This window comes from Cynoglossus semilaevis, chromosome 14 (genome assembly GCF_000523025.1).
Source record: "Cynoglossus semilaevis isolate Cse_v1.0 chromosome 14, Cse_v1.0, whole genome shotgun sequence".
In the NCBI taxonomy this organism is placed as follows: domain Eukaryota; kingdom Metazoa; phylum Chordata; class Actinopteri; order Pleuronectiformes; family Cynoglossidae; genus Cynoglossus; species Cynoglossus semilaevis.
In genome coordinates this window covers 27,442,921-27,467,562 of record NC_024320.1, presented here as the reverse complement: position 1 = coordinate 27,467,562, position 24,642 = coordinate 27,442,921, and the positions used below count along the sequence as shown (strand labels likewise).

Here is a 24,642-nt window from a genome sequence, read left to right as displayed (position 1 = left end):
TCATCCTGGTTTGAGACCCCTGTTTTAGATATCGTACAGTAAAACTTTACTATAAAACAGTTATTAGCGAAACGTTTGCTTAATGAAAACATTTATGGCTAATTAGAGATTTGCATCTATTTGCATGTGCCTTTCCCCAGAGCAGTGGAACGTACAGGGTCTCAGCAAAGGGAGCGGAGGGAGCTCCCAGCAGAACACTACAACACTGCGAGGTGAGGGTATTCTGTATGTACGCACATTGTACTACATCAACGTAGGTGAGAGTAGGATCTTTCTCTGTGATAGAGCACCAACACGTCACAACAAATACCAGCGGCTGATCACTGGACCAGACTGAATCAATCATTGGACTAGATGAGCCTTTTACAACAATCGTCCACATTCTCCTTACCAGCCCATGTGACTCTGCCTGAGCTGCCCCCTGGCATTTACTAGAGTACTGTGGAGACTGAGGAGAACAGTGGGGCTTGTGGGGATGTCTTAAATACACCCACCGCCACCTCTCCCCCCTGTTCATTCTCTTCATCCCTAACATCACCACTGCTCTGCTCAGCTCAGAGCAGGAGAACTTCACACAGAACTTCACATTTAGACTTAATCTTCATGGACCTCGCTCAGCTATGCAGTAGAAAGGAGGATTAACCCAAGCTGAGCACCGACCAGCACCGAGTCTGGGAAACACCTTTTCTTTTCTTTTTTTGTTGTTGTTGGTGGACAGTCAAGGTGGACTGAGACGGACGGACACACACTCTGTTGTGTTGGGGTTTTTTTTTCTTTCTAAATCTTCCTCTCCTTCCCTTCTTCCTGTCACCCTTCTCTCTCCCCTCTGTCAACCATGACTCTGTCATCTGACGACCAGTCCGTGAGGCCTCCACCCTGTCCGATGCTGGAGCCCGGCAAGCACTTGAACAACTCTCTGCACCAATACTCATCCACAGAATGCAACGACTACAAAGAGGACTGTACCGACAGCGCTGTGTTTGGAGCCGTGGAGCCCCCCAGACGCTCACGGGGGCGTCTCCTACTCCACGGCCTTGTCATGTTCGGAAGGGAATTTTGCTATGCGGTGGAGGCGGCCTTTGTCACGCCGGTGCTCCTGAGCGTGGGCCTTCCCCGCAGCCTCTACAGCCTGGTGTGGCTCATCAGTCCCATCCTGGGGTTCCTGCTGCCGCCCATCATCGGCTCAGCCAGCGATTACTGCCGTTCGAGGTGGGGCAGACGGAGACCCTACATTCTGTCCCTGGGGATCCTAATGCTGCTGGGTCTCACCCTGTTCCTCAACGGAGATGCTGTCGTCTCAGGTGAGGGTTTGCTGCTGTTTGTGTGCGTACCATGTAAGCTCTTTAAACGTTAACAAATCAGTCATGAAAGTCAAAAGGTAAACATGGTTAATAAGTGTTTGACTCATGAGCTCCTGCAGTGTGTCCCGAAAGATGATGGTCAGACATTTTCTTAAGGCAATTAAACAGCATGTCTTTGGGAAGCATCACGAGAAAAATATTTTTTTAGATAGAAAATAAAAAGTGTTGGTTGAGTCAAGACCTCTTTTATTTTTTTATCCCAGAAAAGTTTGATTGCGGAGCTTCAAGTACTTGGGTGACATTCTTCACATCTCAGTATGTACACAGATCATGGAGGGTTGACACAGATATGTGTATTATAAATTTGACTTTTTGTATTGATTCAAATAAGAAACTTAAATCATTCTTAATGAAATACAAAACTTTTCTTGTTTGTGGCCAACTTAACTTTTCTTTTCCCTGCAAACTTTACCCTTACTCTATGTATCATTTTTAATGACCAGAATATTGCTACTCTATGATTTTAATTTTTATTCTTAGTCCTAAGTAATAAAAAAAATAGGTTGGTTTGGTATTTTTAGACTTGTGTTAGACCAGTGGTTTTTAATTATTTTTCGTCATGCTCCCCCTTGGGGACAGAAATGTTTTCACGCCTCCCTGGCCCCCCGGACCCACACCGCAAATTGAAATACTATTGAGAACTTGATAACGTATATTTTTATCTGTACAAACCACTGTATGAGTTGCTGCCACCTAGTGACTGGAGGCTTGTTATCATTCAAGCATTACAGCAGTAGTACACTAAATGTCTAGTATGCCATATTCTACTCGAGTTTTGCTACTTCGCAATCTGTGTTTCTCTATTAGTTGGTTGCACAACACTTGGTCTTTGAATTTTAGTTGTCAGTGAACTTCAGTTTTCCTGACTTTTTTGCTTCGTCTGCTGCCTCCTCCAGCTGGTTCTCTCCTCCTCTTTCTCTCATCTTTAGCCGTGCTGACATTTGAACGACACCAGCAGAATAAATTTGTGACTTTTGAAGAGTACATGCGGGAATAATTTGGGTTTGAAGAGCCAAATAATAATTTAAATGGTTATTGGATTTTTTCTTTGATGACAGAACTACATCTAGTGTTCTGTCTAATAGTTTACCTGATGAAAACTGCAAATGCAATTTGCAAACTTCAGGCTGCTGTTGATTGTAGATAAATATTAATATTATTTCCAGATTTTGCTTTCATCAGGACTCAGCCTTTTTTTTGTAATATTTGAACTTTGTTTCCAAAGGTTCCAGTAACCATTTTGGCCGCATGGCCGTTATTATTATTATTATTTTCTGCTGTAAGCTGTTTATGGAGGTTGTAGCTCTATGATCCTGAAGGTTTCTCGGGTTCTGTGTGACATATTTACTCTTTTGTTCCTGCCTCCAGTATGATCTGAAAGAGCAGCAGCTCGTTGTCCTGTAAAAAGACTATATGTTCTCTATGTCGTCTCAGTTTTTAGCTGGAAAACAGATCATTAGAGACACAGTCACAGTCACACTGGCAGTAACTGGATTAATTTGCAGCACACCACTAAATTAGCTCTACTATCGGTAACTTGTTTTTTTAACACATTTTCACCTACTCAGTGGATAAACACTATTCAGTGCGTGTTATTTATTAACTTCACAGCAGCTGTGACACTTTCTGAAAGAAATTTGAGAAATTGAGAAGTTTTATAAAATATGTGTATTCTGCTGTAGTGAAGCAGTGACCAAATGTGTGTGTGTGTGTGTGTTGCAGAGATAAGCAGTGACAGGTCACAGAGGAGGACGTGGGCCATAGTGGTGGTGATGCTGGGTGTGGTGTTGTTCGACTTCGCTGCAGACTTCATCGACGGGCCCATCAAGGCCTACCTGTTCGATGTGTGTTCACACCAGGACAAGGAACGAGGACTACACTACCACGCTCTGCTCACAGGTGCGTGCCCACTCCCCCCACACCCCCTTCTCAGAGGTCACATTTGGTGGTGTGCAGTGGTGAGCTGTGTCACAATGACAAGGAGTTCACTTTCCTTCACTTCCCTTAAACTAACGTCACATCAAAAGGACTGAGGAAATTTAGTTCTGTCCAGTGGTTTACCTGATGAAAGCTGAAAATGCAATTTAGTAACGAATGAAAAGGCTGCTGCACACCATTGATACTTCAGGAAGGTTACTTTAGGAAGGTTTAGGGGGGTTGGTACGGTGCAATGTGATTTGGGTGGTGACGGATGGATGGATGGACACCATTGATAAGAATTCATATTATTTCCTCCAGCCATTTTATTTTTATAAAAATTAAAGCAGAGACTTCTACGCAGCTCTGGATTTTTGGTTCTTCCAGGTACAATCAATCACTGTTTCTGCTTTTCTTTGGCAGACTTTCTTTTAACTTTTGGCACAAAGTTCTTATTTCGCCATCAGTTGGTAATTTTTTGCAACATGTTTGGCTAACACTTGTTATTAACGTATATATTTTTACTATGTATTTGAGCTATTATTGATGTTAATAATATCCTCGTTTAATTGTCAGCTAAACTTTAATTAATCTCATTTTAATTAAAGTTTTAAAAGTAAATTAGGTATTTGATGTGCTATATTAATGATATATGTATATATATATATATCTATATATATATATATCATGATGGTTCAATCACAATGGGAGGAAATGGAAAAAAAAACCTGTCAAATGTTGCTTTGCTGTGATTTCTGCTGCTGAAGGAAACTCACTCTTGTTGGTCTGGAACTTCATTTATTCAAAGAAAATGAAGTTCACTTTCGCAAAACTAAATTATAGTCCAAGTATCACAGCCAGTGAGCAGAGGGAATTTTACATAATTAAAAAAAAAAAGCAAAACATTTGTACAGTCCTAATTTCTATGGTTTGTTTTTCTTTCCAGATGTATTTTGTGGCTCCACAGTTTTTAGCTGAGTAACCTCTCCTGGTGTATATCAGTGTTTCTCACAGTGCAAACGCAATAACGTCGAATCCACAGTGGAATAGAGCGATAAAAACAATGTCACGCACAGGATATATAGCTGCTCTTTATAACTGTGTTTCCAAACCTCTTAGCACCAGAGAACCACCTTGATAGGACGATGAATTACTGTAGAAGTTGGATTTATTTATTTTTTATTATTTTCTCAGTTATATCTTGGTTTTTCAGATACAGTTTTGTTTAAGTCTTTAGATCCAGAACGGGAAAACATCTGCACCAGTTACAACAAATCACTTAAACTCTGTGTTATAACAGATTTTTTAAAACTACTTTTGTGACATATACACATTATTTCCCCATGTACTAAAATCCACAACGATTGACAAGATGTGAGGTTTTTTTTTAAACCATCAAAGCCTACAAGCTTCTAACACTTTTACAGCCATGCTAATGGTATTAGCCATACCATTAGCATGGCTGTAAAAGTGTATTTGAACCATAAAGTGTCCATAATGTAGTGTTTCTAAATTATAAGTGAAAGTCTGTGAGGAAGAATAAAAACTTCAATCTGGGGTTGTGAAGTGAACCTGTGAGGAAGAATAAAAAAAGAAACTTCAATCTGGGGTTGTGAAGTGAAGCTCCACAGTTGATGACAGTAAATCGATGTAACAATCTACTATCAATTCAATCATATTATTCCACTGTCAACACGGGATTCTGAACACAGTTTTACACTTCATGATTCGTCACACTGTGGCTTCTCTCTAGAGAAAACTCCCGATCCTGTAACAGCCATACAGACTGGCCTTACTTTCATTTTGTTCTGTTTGTTTGTACTGACCAGTAGATTACATTTCTGCATCTGAATCGTCTCGGCTGTCTACACACATTATGACTCACTCGTCCCCTGGTTCTGTTCTCTCTCTCTCTGTGAGGAGGTTGTTTTTCCCGCCGCTCTTTTAATAGTTTCACACATTATTACTCATGGAGAATAGTTTCCCTAATGGAGCATTTCTCTCCTGTATACGTCCTCTTGGATAATTACAAAGCTCACATTACCGCTGAAAAGACCGTTTTATTGGCACACACGTATCAACGGCATCTCTGAGGACGCACTGCACCGTGACGCCGGACAGGAAATGAAATGCTGTAGGTCAGTCGGGCTGGAGATAAAATGTTTGTTTGAGATTCTCGGAGTGAGTTTGATGTGTTCAGTTAGGGCAGCGGCAGAGGCAGAGACTGTCAGCTGTTGAGCGGGTCGAGCGGTAATCCCCCCCTTAGCTAGTCACGGGTCTGAGTCATGGGTCTCGGCTGAGGGAGAGAGAGTGAGAGACAGAGAGTCAGAAAGGAGGTAGAGTGAGGGAGACGGGGCCGCCGAACACATGACTGTTTTGACTGCGCTTCCACCACATGTGAGAGTCAAAAGGGAGGAAGAGGAATGTTCAAAAGAGATCTGTTAAAGCGTTGTCCTGTTCTGGGTAAATGTCAGTGTTGTTATTATTATTTTATGAATTAATTTACTCTACCTTTGGCTCTCTCTCTCTCTCTCTCTCTCTCTATATATATATATATATATTTAAAATTAAATTATCTCTTATCAGTGTATTTTAAAGCTATTTTATTGTCATTCCTAAATTATTTTCATAATTACATACACTAACAAAGTAATGGGGGCCTTGACTTCAGAGAATTGTGATTCTTTGGTGGCGGCCATTTTGAATTAAGTCAGGGATACACCTGTGGCATTAGCAGGGCCACAGTTTGCTCTTAGCATTGGCCACATAGGGAGCCTATACCGCCACCTGGTGGAGTTGCTGATGCTGTAACCCCTTAGGGAAAACACCCCCCCAAAAACAATCAGGATGATAAGGGACACCAAAAAGTATAATTTTTAAATGTTATAAAAAAAGTTAAAATTTATCATCCAGAATTTCCTTGGACCACATTGAATTGTTCCCTCTGGGATGTCCACAATTTTTTTTTCTAAATTATGTTTGATGTGTTCTATCTCGACCAGGTAATTTTCTCCCGGAAATTAAAACGAAGGACTGTCTTGGTTTCTAGATGATGCTTCACTTCTTTGAACTGAAGGAGAAACCGGGACAGTCTGGTTTTCACTGCTTTTATTTGATCTTTTTTATCAAGAAATAATTTGAGACGTTCTTCTCTGTTCAATTATTGATTCACATCTCAAACTCTTTTCCATAGAAAAGCATGAAGATGAAGACGACATGTGGATTTCTTGTTTCAAGCCTGTGACACTGACGCCTGTGGATGAAGACAACATGTGGATTTCTTGTTTCAAGCCTGTGACACTGACGCCTGTGAACTGTGTAATCCACAACACATGCTCAGTCTGGGCCAGGCTCATGGTTCAAAACACCGAGACTTAATACATTAAATCTGGATGTTAGAGATAAATAGATGACATCAAGCGGAGATGTCTTTGTTCGTTTATTTGGATTTTGTGTATAATTTGACATGGATAAACAGTATTCACAGCCATGGAGCTCAAAGTCTGACATTTATGACTCTCTGAATTTTTAATTGCTGTGCTAGTCCACTTCTCTTTCACTCCTTGAAGTGTCCCAATTAAATAAGGTCTAACCAAGCATGCAAAAAAAAAAAAAAAAAACCCACTGCCTTCCACATCAGCATTCAACAAATTCAAATAGCTTTACTTAAATGGTTGTTTTTCCCTGGCTGTGATATTGATTCTTTGAACTTTAAATACGCCGTGTTATGTTTGTATAATGTATGAGGCTGCGACACCGCGGCGTTCGACCTCTGTTATTATTTGCTTGGCTCACGGCTTCATCCTTGAAACTAAAAGAAAAGAAAATGAGTATTCAGTTTGTTGGGTTTATTTTATATAACTGTTCTGTCAGCCATTTGGATTGATAACTCCTGGAAACACGAGGGCAATGACGTGTGTTGGGGGGAAAGAACTCAGTGCCTTCATCATATTGAGTCTCGGTTTGCATTTTAGAGTCAGACAGTAATTCAAAGTAATATCTCTCCTGACTTCTGCTGTGTCACTGCACCAGCAGAAACTGGAGTTCAGTGACACTCGACTGAGGGGCAGGATGAGGATGTTGAACCAGGAGAAACTGTTCTGTGGAGAATGCAAAGACTGAATGGATGGATGTGGCTCCTGGAGTGGTTATTATTTCAGAAATGTAAAAGAATTGCTTCCATTGCTCAAGTTCCTTGCCACTTCGAGTCATGATCACTGCTGTGTGAGGATGAAATGATTTGAATCAGTCAATTACAGTGAACTCCCGAGATACAAGTTTAATCCGTTCCACAACAGCATTCGTATCCACTGGTATCTCAATTGCATTTCCCCCATTAAAAATAACTGAAAACCAATTATAATTATACTATAAATTAATTAATTTAAAATCCCCCATCTAAGAAAACATTTTATATTGTTGTTATAAAAATGGGTAAAATAACCCAGCGAGGGACAGTGAGCGAGACAGTGTCAAGTGGAAAAATGGAGCAAACATTTGTGCCACATCTCTGCCAAAAGTGGCAAACATTTGTGCCACATCTCTGCCAAACTAAAACAGAGTTGGGCTTCGTTAGTTCAGTACAGTAGGTTGGAAAAAACACATTGTCATTCATTCTGGACTGGTAGTTAAAATGTGGTCCACGTCTATGAACATTCTCAGTCATCCAGGTCATGGTCAAGGTTGAAGAGTTCCATCTGGCGGCTGGACATTACATTTTCTCAAGAAGACGTTTCACCTCTCATCCAAGAGGCCTCTTCAGTTCTTCGTGAACTGGCCCGTATTTTTCTGAACCCATATGGTCCATATAATCTTTCCAAATTTACGCCCATTTTCCTCACATCGGTGTCTGACCAATCCAAATCTGTCTGGTCCATATCTAGTACTCTGAGCACCACGGTCAACCTGACTAACTTTACTGAGCCATATCTGGGGTTCATAATATAAACCACATTGCTGTAACCTTCACAGTTAACCACATCAACTTGTTTGGTCCACATGTTGGTAAACCACATTGCTGTAACCTTCACAATTAACCACATCAACTTGTTTGGTCCACACATGGTCTACACACACTTGTAGACCTGACTGTTTAACACACAATCTTCAGGACCTTGTCTAATTATTTTTGTCCACACGTGATAATCAAACTGTGGGGCACATATCTGACTGCGTACAGTTACAGATCAGTACCAGGTCCGATGATGTCAGTGATTACAAACCATCATTCAGTTGTCATACGTGTGGATGTTTGAACCTGTCTGTGTGTGTGTGGTTGAATTAGAGATGACTTTTCTGGCTTTAGTTTTTTGGATTTATTTTCTGCCTCATTGAGACTTTTACCCAAACCAAATCACTACCTGACAAACTACTGTAATTCATGTTCTGAAATCTCTATTTACAACAGAATAGACACCAGAGGGGGGAATGTTAATCAGTTTTTAAAAAAGAGTACAGACAGTATTAGTTGTCGCTGGAGCTAGTGAGCACAGTCTGAAATTTTCTGTCTAACCTCAAAGTCCAAACATCAAAACATCTCAGTGGGACTTGTTCACCGCCTGTATATTTGGCTCAACTCTGAGTCACATTAGTAATGCTTGAGTGGGGGTTGGTGAACTAGATGTAATCTAGTACAGAGTTTCAAATACAGAGTTTCCTTCTTCCTGACGTCCTTGATTTGACTCTATGAATAATTTCCACCTTGATTGGCAATTTCCTGTTTTTGCTGCAGCTGTAAAATGTTCTGTAGAAAAGAGAGACACATCCTGTGTAATTGTTAATATTTTAAAGGACATTTTTCCAGCTGGACATTTGTTTGCAGTCGGTTAGATACAGATACAGGATTATAAGTAGAAACACCGTGACACAATTATCAACCTGTCATGGAGATGGTTCCATCAGTAAAAGCTGCCAAATCACTACACGTACTGTACTACCACAAAGAGTTTTGGAAGGTAATTCTGGACTACACTGCCATTTTCATTTTGTATCCTTTCCCCCAGTCTTTGTTATACTGTTTTGTTTTGTTTTTTATCATAAATTAGGAGTATACCTAAGCCTACAGAAGAAAATTCTTTAATTACATTCTTTAATCTATGCAAAACAAATGTTATTTAATCTTGATGAATCAACATTGGTTATTATATTATTAATTACAATGACTATTTATCATGATTAAATTTTAATCTTGACACCTGTAAAAAATGACCAAGACTTATTTTAACCTGGTTGTTTAATCAATGTCTCTGTGTGGTTCCAGGCCTGGGCGGAGCCTTCGGTTACCTGGTAGGAGCCATGGACTGGGGTCATTCGGTTCTGGGCCAGCTCCTGGGTTCTGAGTACCAAGTCATCTACTTTTTTTCCGCCTTGACCTGGAGCATCTTCCTCACAGTGCACCTCTTCAGTATTCCAGAACAACCTCTGGACAAGGACCCTTTTGACTCGGATTTGTCACCTCCAAGTGCCCTTCGCATGTTAGGTAACCACTGCAGCGGTTATGGAACGCTCTCCAAAGAACCCGTCCTCCGAGTGTCCATCTCAGACGTTAGGCCGAGGTCGTTCTCCGCTCTGGGGGAGGCCAACTCAGTGACCTCTAGTGCCAAGCAGCCAAACAAAGAGGTATGTAGCTGTCAGCAATCCCAGTCGAGGCTACTGTTTGTTTTGTGAACGTCTGTCGAGAGCAGACTCTATTGTCGTCCAGATGTACGACAAAAGAAAATACATGGTCACAGAAGAAAGAAAGAAACTCGGCAGCAGAATGTTGTCAACCACGAGCAGAAAGTGCATTCATACAGGTCTTTATCAGAAACATACAGTTGTTTTTAAAGAAGTGTTGGGCACAATTGGAGGAATCAAGCCTCTCTTTATATTACTAGGAGCCGACACCAAGAAGCGAGGAGAGTGAGCAGAAGAGTGAATAAAATAAAAAAATTTAAAAAATCCATGATGTACTGAGGGCGCAAAAGGAGAACCGCGATATAGAGAGGGGGCACTGTAGTTGTATAAGTTGTATGTATAAGTCCAGACGCAGGTCCATTTAGCGTTTTAAAAAATATTTTTAATGAGAAGAAAATATTTTTGAATTATGAAATACAGCATTTTAAAACTCACACAGCAGAGAGCAGAGAAGCAAATGTAAAGTGACGGGGTGAAAAAATCGCAGCTGGAACTGTTAGAAATCTGTGATCTGTCATTTACTGACGTCACGGATGAATCAAAACAGATTTTGATCTTTTCATGTAAACATTTTGGACTCGGTTTAAAAAGATAATGTGTTTACTGCCCGCTACATAAACGGATGTAGGTTGATCTAAAGGCTGGAGTATCCACTTTAAATTTCCACTGAAGCATAAAAGTACTTGCCTTCATATATACTTAAGTAATAAAAGTAGTATCGTGATTAGTTCTTCATTCTTGAACGAGGAAACTGTTTTGTGCTTCGACAGAGAAAACACTTCAAATGAAACTAGTCCTTCATCCTTTCTTCTGATTCAAAAGCAGTTGTGTGGTGAGCCCTGATTGGTTACTGTGCATTCGCTTCGACCTCATTATTTGATTCGCTTTGATTAAAAAAAAAAATAGAAAGACGACGTTTCACTAAATGTAATGCAGTAAAGTAGAAGTAAAGTATGAATTTTTTACTTTTTTCGGTTTTTCCTCCCATATTGAAAACCCAATAACGCAATGCCTGGCCTTCGCGAAATAACGTGTGCTCTAAAAATAGTTTATTGCCCCGGCAACAGACCAGTCACATGCCTCAGTGCTTTGAAGAACTTTTATTTAAGTTTTACTTCTGTCCCCTGAGGGGGGCGGGGGAGGAGGGTATGGCTTTAACCCTTCACCTTAGTGAGCAGGTATGGCTTTAACCTTTCACCTTAGTGAGCAGGCAGCAGTTAACTTCCTTAACCACTAGGCCACCACTGCCCCCTATATTGGTATTGGTTAATATCGGAGTTATTGGAAGTGTTTGAACAATATTGACATATAGGATATCGGCAAAAAGTTAATATCGGCCATCCCTAATCTTTACATCTACTATACGTCACTACTGTCCACCACTGTCCACTACTGACTTTCCACAGTCAATCTTTCTGCGCTGCTGACAGATTAAAGCGAACACAGTTTGTCCCTTTCTGCTGTTGTCAGAGAGATGGCGATAACTTTTGATTCTCTCCACCTGATTTCAACAGCTTCCTATTTTATTTTTCATTGCAAAGTATTAGCATGCAATGCAACAACATCACAGCTGAGGCTGAGGTTGATAAAAAAAATTAAATGTCAACAAAAATCCATCCAGTAGTTGTCAAGACAACGAGTTTGAAAATTAACACGTCAGGTCCGGAATCACCTAAACCCTTATCCTGGATCCTCAGGGAACCACGAACGTCTGTGCCAAGGATTGATGACAGTCAATCTTGACAGAGTCTGTTCTGCTTAGTGAAGGTGAAGGGTAATTGGATCGCAGGCCGCAATTATAATGCAGCGTGATATGTGCTCGCAATCCATCATTTAAATAGTGATGTGTTACTACATAATTTATATACTGTTGCTGCAGAAACCAGGTGTACTGCAAAAATATTCTATGACGATGTCATAAGTCAAACTTGGATATATTCTGTACATGGTGCACGTGCTGTACTATAGTATTACTAAATTTATTTAAGTAATAAAAGTAGATTTTTTTAGGTCTTAGAAAAAATCAGTTTTTCTCTCTTTTTAGTGTCCTGATAAAGTCTGATTTGCTTTTTAATTCAGACACACTCTTGTCTCTCCAGACTTTTAATGACATGCTCATAACATCTTGCTGCCATAAAAAGTGTCTCATGATCTACCGCTGCTGTAATTACTTACAGAAAGACATATTTCCAGTCTTGCTGAAAGGTGTTCAGTCCTAATGTTTTACAGTTTGAGTTCCCTTTTTACAAGGGCCTATAAAAGTCAGAGGTCGGAACAAGCTGGTGAGACTATGAACGACTGTCATACAGTGGTGGAGTGGTTGATGCCCTTGCCTTACACAAACTAGAGACCCTCCCGCCCCCATCCCCGCGCTTTCTCCGCCCACCAGCCCTGCAAAGGATTACGCAAGAGAAGATGAATGATTGTAAGAAAAAAGACAATAGAATCAAAATGACAGTCTGAAAAATATGTGCAAATATGACAGTCAGTAATTAAAGGCCTTCATTAAAAACCAATTAAAAATGGTTAAAAAATTAAGATTTGTTACATTTGTCTAAAAAAGACAAATCTAACAATTATTTAGCAACTGGAACACAAATCTGCCTTCTACCACCTGACCTATTAGATTAGATCAGATTAGATTAGTTTAAATCAGATTAGATTAGTTTAGATTAGATTAGATTAGATTAGATCAGATTAGATTAGATCAGATTAGATTAGATTAGATTAGTTTAGATCAGATTAGATTAGATTAGATCAGATCAGATCAGATTAGATTAGATTAGATTAGTTTAGATCAGATTAGATTAGATTAGATCAGATCAGATCAGATTAGATTAGATTAGATTAGTTTAGATCAGATTAGATTAGATTAGATCAGATCAGATCAGATTAGATTAGATTAGATTAGCGAGTGGAGTGGATTTGATTTTAATTTGATTTGATTACATTGGATTGCTTCGTTTAAATCAGATTATATTGGAATAGTTTAGATTAGACTGGATTGTATTGAATTGGATTAGTTCAGATTGGATCACATTGGATTAGATTAGGTCATAAAACCTTAGATTAGGAAAGAGGTTACAAGAAATGGCAATTAGAACATTAGGTCATAAAACCTTAGATTAGGCAAGAGGTTACAAGAAATGGCAATTAGAAACAGATTAAAGTCCGTGGTGCCAAACTGGGCTAGAGAGCCCTTTTACAAGTAAAATTAAAAAAAGGAAAATGTTCGGAGAAATTTTAAAATAAGTTTGAATCGTAGAAAATATGTCACCTTCTTATTTACATGAGGAAATGGAAACAAAGATGGTGTGATTTGGATTATAGCTGCACCTTTTGTCAAGATATTGCAAGGGAGTTGAATATATTGCTTCTTCCTTTTTTCTGAAAACCAAAACATTTGTGACTAACATGAAATGGAGATGTTCGACAGTCAAGGTGAAGTTGCTGCAGCTGCAGCACAGATTGCAAGAAAATACATTACGTTATTTTAGTTTGAGCGTTTATTTAAGGTCACAACCAAAACATTGTGACTAAACAAATTTAGTTTGAGCGTTTATTTAAGGTCACAACGTATTGAAAGGAATTTGTATCAGTAACTTAATCACATGTAAGCATTTGTATTTAAACTAAAGTGATCCACAATGAAACCTTTTTAAACCTCAAGCACAGGTGTGTTTCAATGAAACACTGATGAACTATTTCCATGGTAAATGTCCCTGAGTTCACCGTAGCTCTTTTTTTTAATCTTGCCCTTCATTTTGGGTAATTCAAAGTGGAGTGTTTAAGTGTACATATCTTGCCCCTCATTCAATTCAAAGTGGAGTGTTTAAGTGTACAAAACACGTGAAGATGGATGTCCTCAGTGAAGATGGCGTAAATGAAAAACACATGTGTTCTGAGGCCGGGTTGTTGTGGAAATCGAAATCTGAAGTGTTTTCATTTTGAACTGAGGATGCTGAGAACAGAAAGTCTTCGTTCCGTTCCATGCTGAGAAAAAAACATACAAACTCAATACGGACATACCGTTATTACTGTTACGATACAAGCTGGGAATCAAACCGCTGATTTATTTGCTGTAAGGCAAGAGAACCAACCAGTTTCCCACTATGTTGTTGTATTTGGATCAGCTCATCCCACTTGTTGGTCATAACAGTCCTCTGTGATTGTGTTCCACTGAATTGATTTCATGCTCTTCAATAACAATATTTATTCAGATCCCAATGTGTTAAATGAGAGTTGAAGTAAAGTAGAACACACTTCATGTCTCTCCCTTTTTTTCCATCCTTGGGATTAAAATCCTTCTCCGCTCTTATTCAGTTATTTTGGATTTTGTTTTTTTTTTCGTAAATGAAAAACACATTTCGATCTAATTCGATTGCTTTTTTTAAAAGGGGTTGATCACAAGGTTGAAGCATTAGAGAGCTGTATGAGAAGCATGGAAAAACCAAAGTGGCACCAAGGGCACGGTCCGGGGGGCAGTGGGCTGTGATTGGACAGTGTTGCTGCTGTAGTTGACAGTAATGTTTGTGTGGCTCCACAGGCCCAGAAGAGGATGACATTCAGTTCTCTGATGAAGACCATCGCCACCATGCCAAACCACTACCGCAGCCTGTGCGTCAGTCACCTGCTGGGCTGGACGGCGTTCCTCTGCAACATGCTCTTCTTCACTGATTTCATGGGACAGGTACAAATTTCCTTTTGTGTTTTAAATCATCAGCAACGAGTGATAAGAATCAAACATTGTTTTTGGAATAAGAGGAAAAAAGAAAAAAAAAAAAGGTCTCCGCGTTGGCCCTCATTACTGCCATCTGTCTGTTTTTCAATGAAGCTGGCGCTAATTAACCTTGCACACAATTAATGAAGCCGCCCTGATGAGGCTCTCAGTCAATGCAAAGTAAGTTTTGCTTGTGAGGAAACACACAAAGGTAACATTTTGAAATGTCACCTTTTGCTCCCATGGGCAAGTGTGAAAGGACAGACAGGAAGTGGATCCTCACTCCCATTAGTTTGATGTTTCAGGCCTCATTCAACGTGAGCAGCGCCACTGGGAGCTGATAATCTGGACGTTGTCCAGCTGTTAGCACAAGACACAACTGAACAAATGCTTTGGTGTGGAGTTAACACCATGATGCTGATGTTATAACAGGGCACACTGTTATGGACGGATTAACACTGATCAGCCACGATAAATGACTGCAGAGAATTGCTGCTTGCCCTTATCTCTCAAGAGCTTTGCTTTTAAAACAGAGATAATATTTCTTTCAGTTAACTCATGAATTGTTAAACGCTACCAGAAAAACTGCAACGTTATTCAGAAGCACCGTTGGAGCATGGTTGAAAAGGGAAATCAACAAATTATTTTTTAAGTGGTTTCCCTCAGGAGCTTCATTTACATAAACTAAATAATAATAATAATAATACATTTTATTTAAAAGCGCCTTTCAAGTCACCCAAGGACACTGTACATAAAACAAAACAAAAAACAGAACAAACAACACATACACCCGGAGAGCAGCGGCAAGATACATGCCAGCGTCCACTCTCAGTGGCCACGATGAAAAACAACTGAAAAACGATAGGGAAGGAGGAGGAAGGAAAAAAGTAAACTCCAAACTAGACCCCGTGGGGGGGGGGCGCAGTGTGGGATTTAGAAAAAACCATAAATAAGTAATAATCTCTGCAAGAGGACACCAAGACTTATAATTGTTAGGTCGCATTTGCTTAAACGTGTTTTTATTGCTTTGCAAAAGAAAAAGACTACAGGTCCGCTGGTAAAAGTTTGATTTGAAACTGCCAGACATTTTCAAAAACTAAACACAGACAAAACTTTGCGTTGTAATTCTTACAAAAGTCCTTTTCACATTAAATAGAGAATCATCAAAAAGAACAGAAATAAATTAGCTAAACTATTACAATGTGTTAGCCACGCTTGAATAGTACGTGAAGAATGAGATGGAACATGAACCTCTGAACAAATGGTACTGTTTAATTTTTCAAAAGCATTTTTACCCAATGAGAAAGAATCATTCTGAAATAAACATTTTTTCCTGATATTCCAATATTAGCTTTAGCAATAATAGTAGCTTTGGTTATATGCAGATATATCTAATGCCACAGCTAATGTTACACCCTTACAGTCTCCCTTTATGTTTGTTAATCTTTAGCTCAAAAATAGAAAGAACATGGTTTGATGGTATGTTATTGGTATATTCTGTAAGCTCTCTTCTGTACATGACACATTTCCAACACATTCAGCAGTTGTTCCCGCCTTCAGTTTATGGGCCATTAGAGTTGCTGTATCTGTCTGTGGGTCTCAAACTAAGGCCCAGGGGCCGGATGTGGCTCATTCAGCATTTTAACCCGGCCTGCCAAACTTTTCCAAATTATATAATTTGTTTATATTATCATTATACTTCTACTTTTTCCCTGCAGTACACACATTTTCCCAATAGATGGTGCAGAAAAATAATAAAAGTATTTTTGCATTTTAGCCTTTGTGCATGACTTTTTCATGTCATTTATCTTAGTTCACACGAATGCTCCATCTATCTGCTCCTGACCCCCCCACCCCCCCCCCCCCCCCCCGGTGTGGCCCGCGAGTCAAAACGCCACAACGCCTGGTTTAGACTAAAAAACAAAAAACAAAACAGTATTGTTAGCGAAATAGTGTTAATTTCACTTCGACGACCCCGATCCAAACCATGTCGTTATAGTTGTCTTTGTGGTCGCCACGGCTAAATGTTAGCTCGCAGTTATATTACATATTACATACAATATATTGCTAACGCTCTGTATAAATTGACCATGAATATAATGTAAAACATTAGAAGAAAAAAAAAGACCTTCTCATGACAGGTGATTTTAAACCACCTATTGGCGTGTGATTGTGATTATACGTAGAATATTTAAATATTAATATGGTTCCAGAAATCTCTATGTCGTGGGTGCAATTAATTTCCTAATTAATTACACACATGTCTCATTTAGACGTTTCTGCTTCAGCAAGAAAATGAAAGTGAAGTAAGAATACAAATAAGATTTAATTAGTTCCTTGGCTGGTCCGTGGTAGAACATTATCTCCTCACACAGTGTTCAATGAGTTTAATGAGAAAACAAACTGGGGAAGCTTTTTTTAACTTGTTTCTTGCTGGTGTGTGTTTGCCAGACTGTCAATAAACTGGTGATAACTCGCCGTGCGATAGGTGGATGCTGTCATTCATGTTTTACGCCCACTCTCCTCAGAACAAACAGGGCTGTTTGCGGCATTGAAGCTGCTTGCGCTAATCTCACTAATTGACGCTATTTTAGAAATAAGTATCATTGAAAACGTCAAAAATGCTTCTTTTTTTTTCTCCCCCGCTTCAAAGCCATGTGCATCTGTGCTCTTTCATCATCGGGAAAATCATATGTTTTGTGATTGTTTTTTTTTTTGTTTTTTTGACACTAATTGAACATTTTCAGTCAATCTTCAGTCCTAAATGGGACTCCAAAGCATCATTAATTTCTATTTTCAAGAGCGCAGATGGAAGTTGGGAACAGCCTCTGAAATTGGTTGTAATCATCTGATTATGTGTTACACCGTGTACATGCAGATCAAAGGCTGCTCCTCAGCCCAGCAGGCAGAGTCTGAGCTGTGGCTGAGGCTTCAGCGTACCAGTATGTTCTCTGATAATGACAGCATTGTTGGCATGGGAAAACATAAAGATGAAGAGTTCAGCCCCCGCCTTGTCAAGTTGAAAAGATTCACATTTCTTTTAAATTAAAACATCGGAGGTTTGAAATAAAGCCGTCCTGACATTTACAGCAACACGAGGATCTTCACTGGTCTCTGTTGCTCCTGGTAATTGCCGTATGACAGAGGAATGGTCAACACACCAACGACTGAGTTTCACTGGTTTACATATTTTTCTTGACATATTTCCTTGTTAATGATTCCATCATATTGATTAGTCTTAATCGTAATCGTGATTAATTATGATCATGATCAGTATATTTGTAAATGTGTGTGTGTAATAAATTCTAACACCGACTTCAAAGGATGTATAAAATTCAGTACAACCGCTGCTACTTGGTTCCAGATTTTTCACAATCTGTGAATCTCTTTTTCACAGATTGTGTACAGGGGGAATCCTTATGCAGAGCATAACTCCACATCGTACCTCATATACGAGCAAGGGATTGAGGTCGGCTGCTGGGGGCTCTGTATTAACGCCGTCTCCTCCGCTCTCTACTCCTGTAAGTATCCACATGTGTGTAAGAAAGAAGTACTAACCCCTGAAAAAATACCTGCACTGTACAAGTATAACTCTGTTGTATATTTAGTCTGAGCTGCATTGAACATTCGTGTAGCTATAGTGCACGGTGTTGGCTGGAGAGAATACGCAGTGGAAGAGTAAACCGGAGAACAGGGTTAAGGCAGACCAACGGTATCAGGTCCAAACACCCACCTCACAGAAACATCCCAGAAGGCACGTGATCACGGAGAGGCTGTTAGTCCAGATGTGTTATACCACAATGGAGAATTTCACAGTTTGAGTCTTTGCAACCCACTCACGCTACCACAGGGGGCGCCATTAAGTATACAGTTTCCTCTGGGGCTTGAACCTGAGAATTTCTGTGTGTAAGGCAGGTGTGATAACCGCTACACGTTGCGTCAACAGCAGATGGGATGCAACGAGTTTGTGGTTCCTCTGGGGCTCGAACCCCTGACCTACTGTGTATAAGACGAATGTGTAAGGCAAGCGTGATTATTACTACAGGATGGAACCACAGAAAAAAAATGTTGCGTAAACACAGTACTTCTCAAATACTGGGGTGTGGGTGCAGTGAGGTGGCGGGGCCAAGGGGGGGCGTGATGGACATAAGTGTAACACTGATGTAAAGCTTGAACGTTAACAAGCCTCCAGCCACTGGGTGGCAGCAACTCATACAGTTGGTTGTACAGATAAAAATGTACATGTTATCAGGTTATAGTATTTCAACTCCTGGGAGTCTGGGTCGGAGGTGAGGCTGGGTGTGGGGGGGCGTAAAAACATTTATATCCCCAAGGGGGCGCATTGGAGAAAATAATTGAGAAGCACTGTGTTAACAACAGATCTGCCCAACAGGATGCAGCGAGTTTGTGGTTCCTCTGCAACTCGAACCCCAGACCTACCGTGTATGAAGCGGACGTGTACGGCAGGCATGATAATTAACACACTGTGGATCCACTGTTGTGTATTTGACTTGAATTCAGCTCACGTACTGCAGGAATCACCTGATGAAACCCTGAGGGTTCTGCCTATTAGTGGAGCCCTTCTGCGCGGTACTTCCATGTGGGCGATGCCACGAATGAAGCTGCGTTGCAGATGAATGATCTGGTGGCTGAGATGAGCGGAGGGCTGGTGCAGCATTCGTTGTTTTACTGAATCTTTCAGCAACACATTACTCTTCAGATTGAAAGGACTGTGGTCTGATTATATGAAAAACCAAAGAGAGCGTGGACCAATCATGTAGTGTCTGATTCATCATCAGACACAGTTGTTAAGTGTGTGAAGTCTTTCAGATGTCATACGAAAACTGTGTTGAGCACACTTTTTCTCCCAGGCTTTAGTTGTACTCTGTTTCTCAGACCCCGTCTTTGTGTCTGCTCTGGCTACACGTTGGGCTTAAAGAAAAAAGATAAATGGCATCAAGATGTTGAAAGGACGCTGGTGCTAAAAGCCAGCCTCCTCAAAAGAAGCTGCTTGTGTCTGTGGAACATGTGGAACAAGTGAGAAGCGAGAATAAAATAATTTATTTGTGCGCTAAAATGAAAGGCTGTGACTGCAGTGAATGGGAGAAAGAATGAAAGAAATGAACAGAAATATCGACCCCGAGGTAAAGCCTGGAGGTGAAAACACCGGGAGCCGGGGCTTTTCTGCTTCCTGTGGGGGAGGAGGGTGATTTATCAACGTGTCTGACAGGTCAGAGAGTTGTCAGTCAGCCCCAGTTAAACAGAGTAAAGAGAAGCAGCAGGTTAATGTCACTAATTATTGCACTTTGTCCGCTGCTGAAAAGGTAGAATGGATTCAAATAAGAGCGGAGAAATGCAGAGCATGAATCGATCTGATGAGTCCGTCACCAAAGCTCCACCCTAACATGGGTCACTTAGCCTTCATTGTCACATTGAAATGACACTTTAACAACATTTTACATCATATTATGAGAAATGGAAATATATATTAGCCAGTGATGACGTCACATGACTGTCGTCAATGTTTTTCTTTTTTTAGGAAGGGGTTGGATGTCATGTTTTATCTATGTATTTGATCATGTTTATGCAAATGTGTTTCTTTATTTACCAGAAACTGATGGTCTCAGTGAGGACATTTTGCAGATTTATAAAATATATCAGGGTTTATCCTGCACGGAGCTTTTATTTGTGAGAACTTTGGCTCCATTTTCATTATGTACCTCACTCCAGGCACCGAGCACTTTCTTTTGAACCTTGTTGAACTGTAGACAGAACCTGTGTATACGTAAATAGAATAAAATTTGTGCTGAAGAACTTGACTTTACAGAACTTTACAGAATCAACAAAAAATTGTACAGGCAAGTCACGCTAACCAAAAAAAAACAAAAAAAAAAAACAGAATCTGACAAAAAAAAAAGAAATTCCATTCGGTGCATCTCAAGGTGGAGCCCCACTAGGTGGCACTATAGCAATTCCAAGGACGTCATTAAAGCCCTGAAAGTTGAAGCAAGTTGTGGGGGGAGGGTTGGGATCAACCAACTGATTGAAGTAGGACTTTTTAAATATGCATTATTTCATCTAATATAATTTTGTTATATTGAATTTTTGTTATCTTTTTTTGCTCATTATTAGACTATCTGTAATATTCATGTTGTTATGACCCAAACCTTTCTATATAATTTGAATATCAATACTTGATGTTTTTTTTTAGATGATTCTACTTCAGTCAGACACTTAATATTCTTGTGTGAGTGTTGACAACAACACCGTGGAGGTGGTCTTCCTTCCTGTTCTCACTCAAGTGTATGAGTGATAATTATTCCTTCACACTACATTCATCTTGATACCTTTGTACTGCAACCACACAACAATAGACTAAATAATTCTCTCACAGGTTTGAAAAAGCCCATTCATTTGGTCCTGAAAGACCTTGGACAGTTGTTGTTGAGCGCAGCCCCTTCCATTTGTTTTCAGTTGTAATTGTCTCCTTTCTCAGACGCTGTTGTTGTTGTTGTTTGTGTTTTCAGACGTGCAGCATTTCCTCCTGCCCTACGTCGGCCTCAAAGGCTTGTACTTCATTGGCTACTTCGTGTTCGGTTTGGGCACCAGTCTAATTGGCCTCTTCCCCAACATCGTGGCCACGTTGATCCTCTGCAGTGTGTTTGGAGTCATGTCCAGCACGCTGTACACCATCCCTTTCAACCTTATTGCCGAGTATCAGCACGAAGAGCAGGTACTCATTCATTTTGTATGGTTCAGATGCACAACATAAAAAAAAAACACAGACCATATATGTATATCTACTAAATATATATACACACATAAATATATAAATATATATATATAAACATGTAATGTAACATTTAACAGTGAAGGAGCAGGACCTTGGCAACACAAGACAATGTGTACAATAAAGCAATATAATATATTTTATAATATATAATATAGCAGTAATATTGTAATGTTATTATTATTAGTAGTAGTAATTTTCATCATGTATAATAATTATAATAACAATAATTATTATTATTATTGTTGTTGTTGATATTGTTATTGTCATATAAAGTAATGGTATATAACACCATCCAGTGCTGGTCTGTAAGTCTTGTCTTAAACAGTTAAGTCACTTGACTTTTTAGCTGCTTCACAGACATATTTTTTTTGCAATCCAAAAATTCTAATTCAAAAGTCCACGATAAAACTTTTCACTTCTCTATCAACGAAACAGACATTTTTGTTTTTGTTTTTTTTTTCACAGTTCTGCCAACATTTCTATAAATGCTGTCAATTTCCTCCGCCACTGCAGATGGAATATCCTTAAAATTCAACTGTCGACCCCTGTAGTTAACCTCAGTTTGACTCGTGTCAGGGTTGTTGATTGTGTAATCTACATGCAAATGCATGTTCCCTCTTTGGTGCTCAGACGTTTTCATTGTTCCGTTTGCTCCGTGCTGCTGCTGCAGGGAGTGAAATCTGTCGTTCTTCCTCTTAAACTCGTTGTCAGTAACTTTACCCTGGTGGTCTTACCATTGAACAACAGGCAGATTTAAATCCACAAACCAGCAAAAAAAAAAAACAGATGGCTACATTAACCAATAAATAGTGTGTAAGTAATTTCACAGCTGGGTCTCCTCTGACTTCAAAGTGTTTAAGCAGTAATCTAATATGATGCCTTGGGTCGTGTCTCACAGACTCACAGCTGAGTTCTGGCATTTGCACCTCAGCAGCTTAATAAGGGTTCAATATTCGAGCCTCTGATTGAATATTACTGGAGTGCTGTGGTGATGATCAAGGTGACCTTCAAGTGTGAATTTGGTTGAGTCAGCCTTTAATCCAATTGACTTTATTACCATCCTAGCTGTGGTATTAATGCTGTTCTCCCAGGTGTGCTTCATCGTCCTCGTCTTCATCGTACAGCTGTAGGGTTACATCCACGTAGTTGTTATTGTGTGAGTGTGAAAAAGGCAGAGACCCACAGCAGCACAGCTCTAAGCTGTTCGTAGGTGAACAGTTTAGAGCTGTGCTGCTGTGGGTCTCTGCCTTTTTCACACTCACACAATAACAACTACGTGGATGTAACCCTACAGCTGTCTTAATAAAGATTTTTAGCCATGTAATCAGCCACATCAGTAAACAGGCTCCACAGTAAATTCTAAACCCCCTATCCCAGGCATGGGCAAACTAAGGCCCGGGGGCCAGATGCGGTCCGTTCAGCTTTTTAATCCGGCCCGCCAAACATTTCCAAATTATATAATTTGTTTATATTATTATTATACTTCTGCTTTTCCCTGCAATACCCACGTTTCCCCAATAGATGGTGTAGAAAATGATAAAAGCATTTTTATGTATGCATGTTAACCTTTATTCATGACTTTTACGTGTCATTTATCTTAGTTCACACTAACACTCCTGATCTATCTGCTCCTGACCCGGCCCCCCTGTTCAATTTTAGGACAATTGTGGCCCGCGAATCCAAAAGTTTGCCCACGTCTGCCCTATCCCTTAACACCATCCCTTTTTTTCTGGGGACCCATATTTTAAAAGTCACAAATCTTCCCGACCCAAGTCAATAGACATTATTTGTAAATTCCTGGGAAACATGATGAGAGACGACCCAAAAAAAAAAAAAACTCTTGCGACCCACGTGAGGGTTGCGACCCAGTCTTTGGGAAACAATGCTTTACACTAACCTTAACTATTACAAATATATACTTTTTAAATCCTAATTCTTACTAGTTTTCATTCAACCACAACTGATTTTTTTTAACTGGACCTAAATGTCAACTTGGTGAAAGTATGTATTTTTGCGACATGTTTTCATTTGTTCATTTGTAATAATAACTCTCATTTATTCTTCTTTTTTTTCCCCATTTAATGGCTTTGTTCACATTAATGCATTAGAATCTTATTAGTAAGATAGTGATTAATGAACGTCTCCATTTACTTCACAGTGCAGTGGATTAACCTGTTTTTAATAACGTCAAAGGGTACGGAATAATTCTCTCCACGTACAGCACTGGTAGGAAAATACCTCAGGCTGTGATTAAAAGTAAAGTTACGTCGGCTTTGGAGACATCGCTGTTAGGATAATGTCTGCTGCCCACACATTTAAATAATGTCTGAAAAACGTCTTTATAATCTCTCACCAAAGACTGTTTTATCTTATCAAGATAATATAAAATATCTGATTAAGAATTGGAAGAGGAGTTAAGAACCTTTGGATGAACCGGACTAATAACACCTCATGTTGTTCTGCTCCTCTCTCTCTCTCTCTCTCTCTCTCTCTTTCTTCTCCTCCATCCTCCTCCTACTGCTCCTCCAGGAACAAGTGGCCAGACAGGGAAACAAAGAGCCCCCCCGTGGTACTGGAGTGGACTGTGCAGCGCTCACCTGCATGGTCCAACTGGCTCAGATAATCGTGGGCTTGGGTCTCGGCGCTCTGGTCAACTTGGCAGGAAGTGTGATCGTGGTGGTGCTGTCAGCGTCCGCCGTGTCTCTGTTTGGCTGCATCTTCATCGCTGTCTTTATCAGATCTGTGGAATGATCGGGTTCTCACGCAAATATTTTGTTGGTGTCGTTTTAATAAATAAAGATACTTTATTACATCTTTACAATACCCAGAATTCCATGACCTTTATATTTATATTTGACATGTTATATATATATATATATATGGAAGTTGATGGGTTAAAACAGTGTTTCTCACTTATTTTTTGCCCCCTCTAGGGGACAGAATTAAAATACTAATGAGCGCCTGGTAATATTTATTTATTTATTTATCTGTACAAACCACTTTACGAGTTGCTGGCACCAGAGTTCTGCGTTCAATCCCCTGATTATCAATATAGATTCATAAAATAGGCTGAAATGCCGCCATCTAGTGACTACAGGCTTGTTGATAATGTTCATGTGTTATGAAGGAGTTAACAGTTATGGGTATGGGAGAAGGAGTGAGGTGTCGTGGTGAGA

General features: G+C 39.8%; 1 protein-coding gene across 2 annotated transcripts; it reads left to right on the top strand.

Annotated features, from left to right (window-relative positions):
- slc45a2 (solute carrier family 45 member 2) lies at positions 1 to 24,282 on the top strand. Of its 2 annotated transcripts, XM_025061945.1 has the most exons (8): positions 1 to 212; positions 860 to 1,301; positions 3,084 to 3,260; positions 9,538 to 9,896; positions 14,500 to 14,643; positions 18,071 to 18,194; positions 21,201 to 21,406; positions 23,996 to 24,282. In XM_025061945.1, the coding sequence occupies exons 2-8, from the start codon at positions 884 to 886 to the stop codon at positions 24,215 to 24,217; spliced, it is 1,650 nt and encodes a 549-aa protein (XP_024917713.1). In that variant the 5' UTR covers positions 1 to 212; positions 860 to 883; the 3' UTR covers positions 24,218 to 24,282. The 2 variants fall into 2 exon arrangements, with proteins under 2 accessions (XP_024917713.1, XP_024917712.1); XM_025061944.1 differs by having other exon boundaries at positions 1 to 1,301.
- The last annotated feature ends 360 nt before the right edge of the window (positions 24,283 to 24,642 follow it).

What these genes read in the sequence shown, in the direction of transcription:
- slc45a2 (XM_025061944.1), top strand. Translation starts at nt 836, where the DNA reads ATGACTCTGTCATCTGACGACCAGTCCGTGAGGCCTCCACCCTGTCCG. An exon ending in CCAAGCAGCCAAACAAAGAG is followed by an intron (nt 9,897 to 14,499) that starts GTATGTAGCTGT and finishes GTGGCTCCACAG; the next exon opens with GCCCAGAAGAGGATGACATT. An exon ending in CTCCTCCGCTCTCTACTCCT is followed by an intron (nt 18,195 to 21,200) that starts GTAAGTATCCAC and finishes TTGTGTTTTCAG; the next exon opens with ACGTGCAGCATTTCCTCCTG.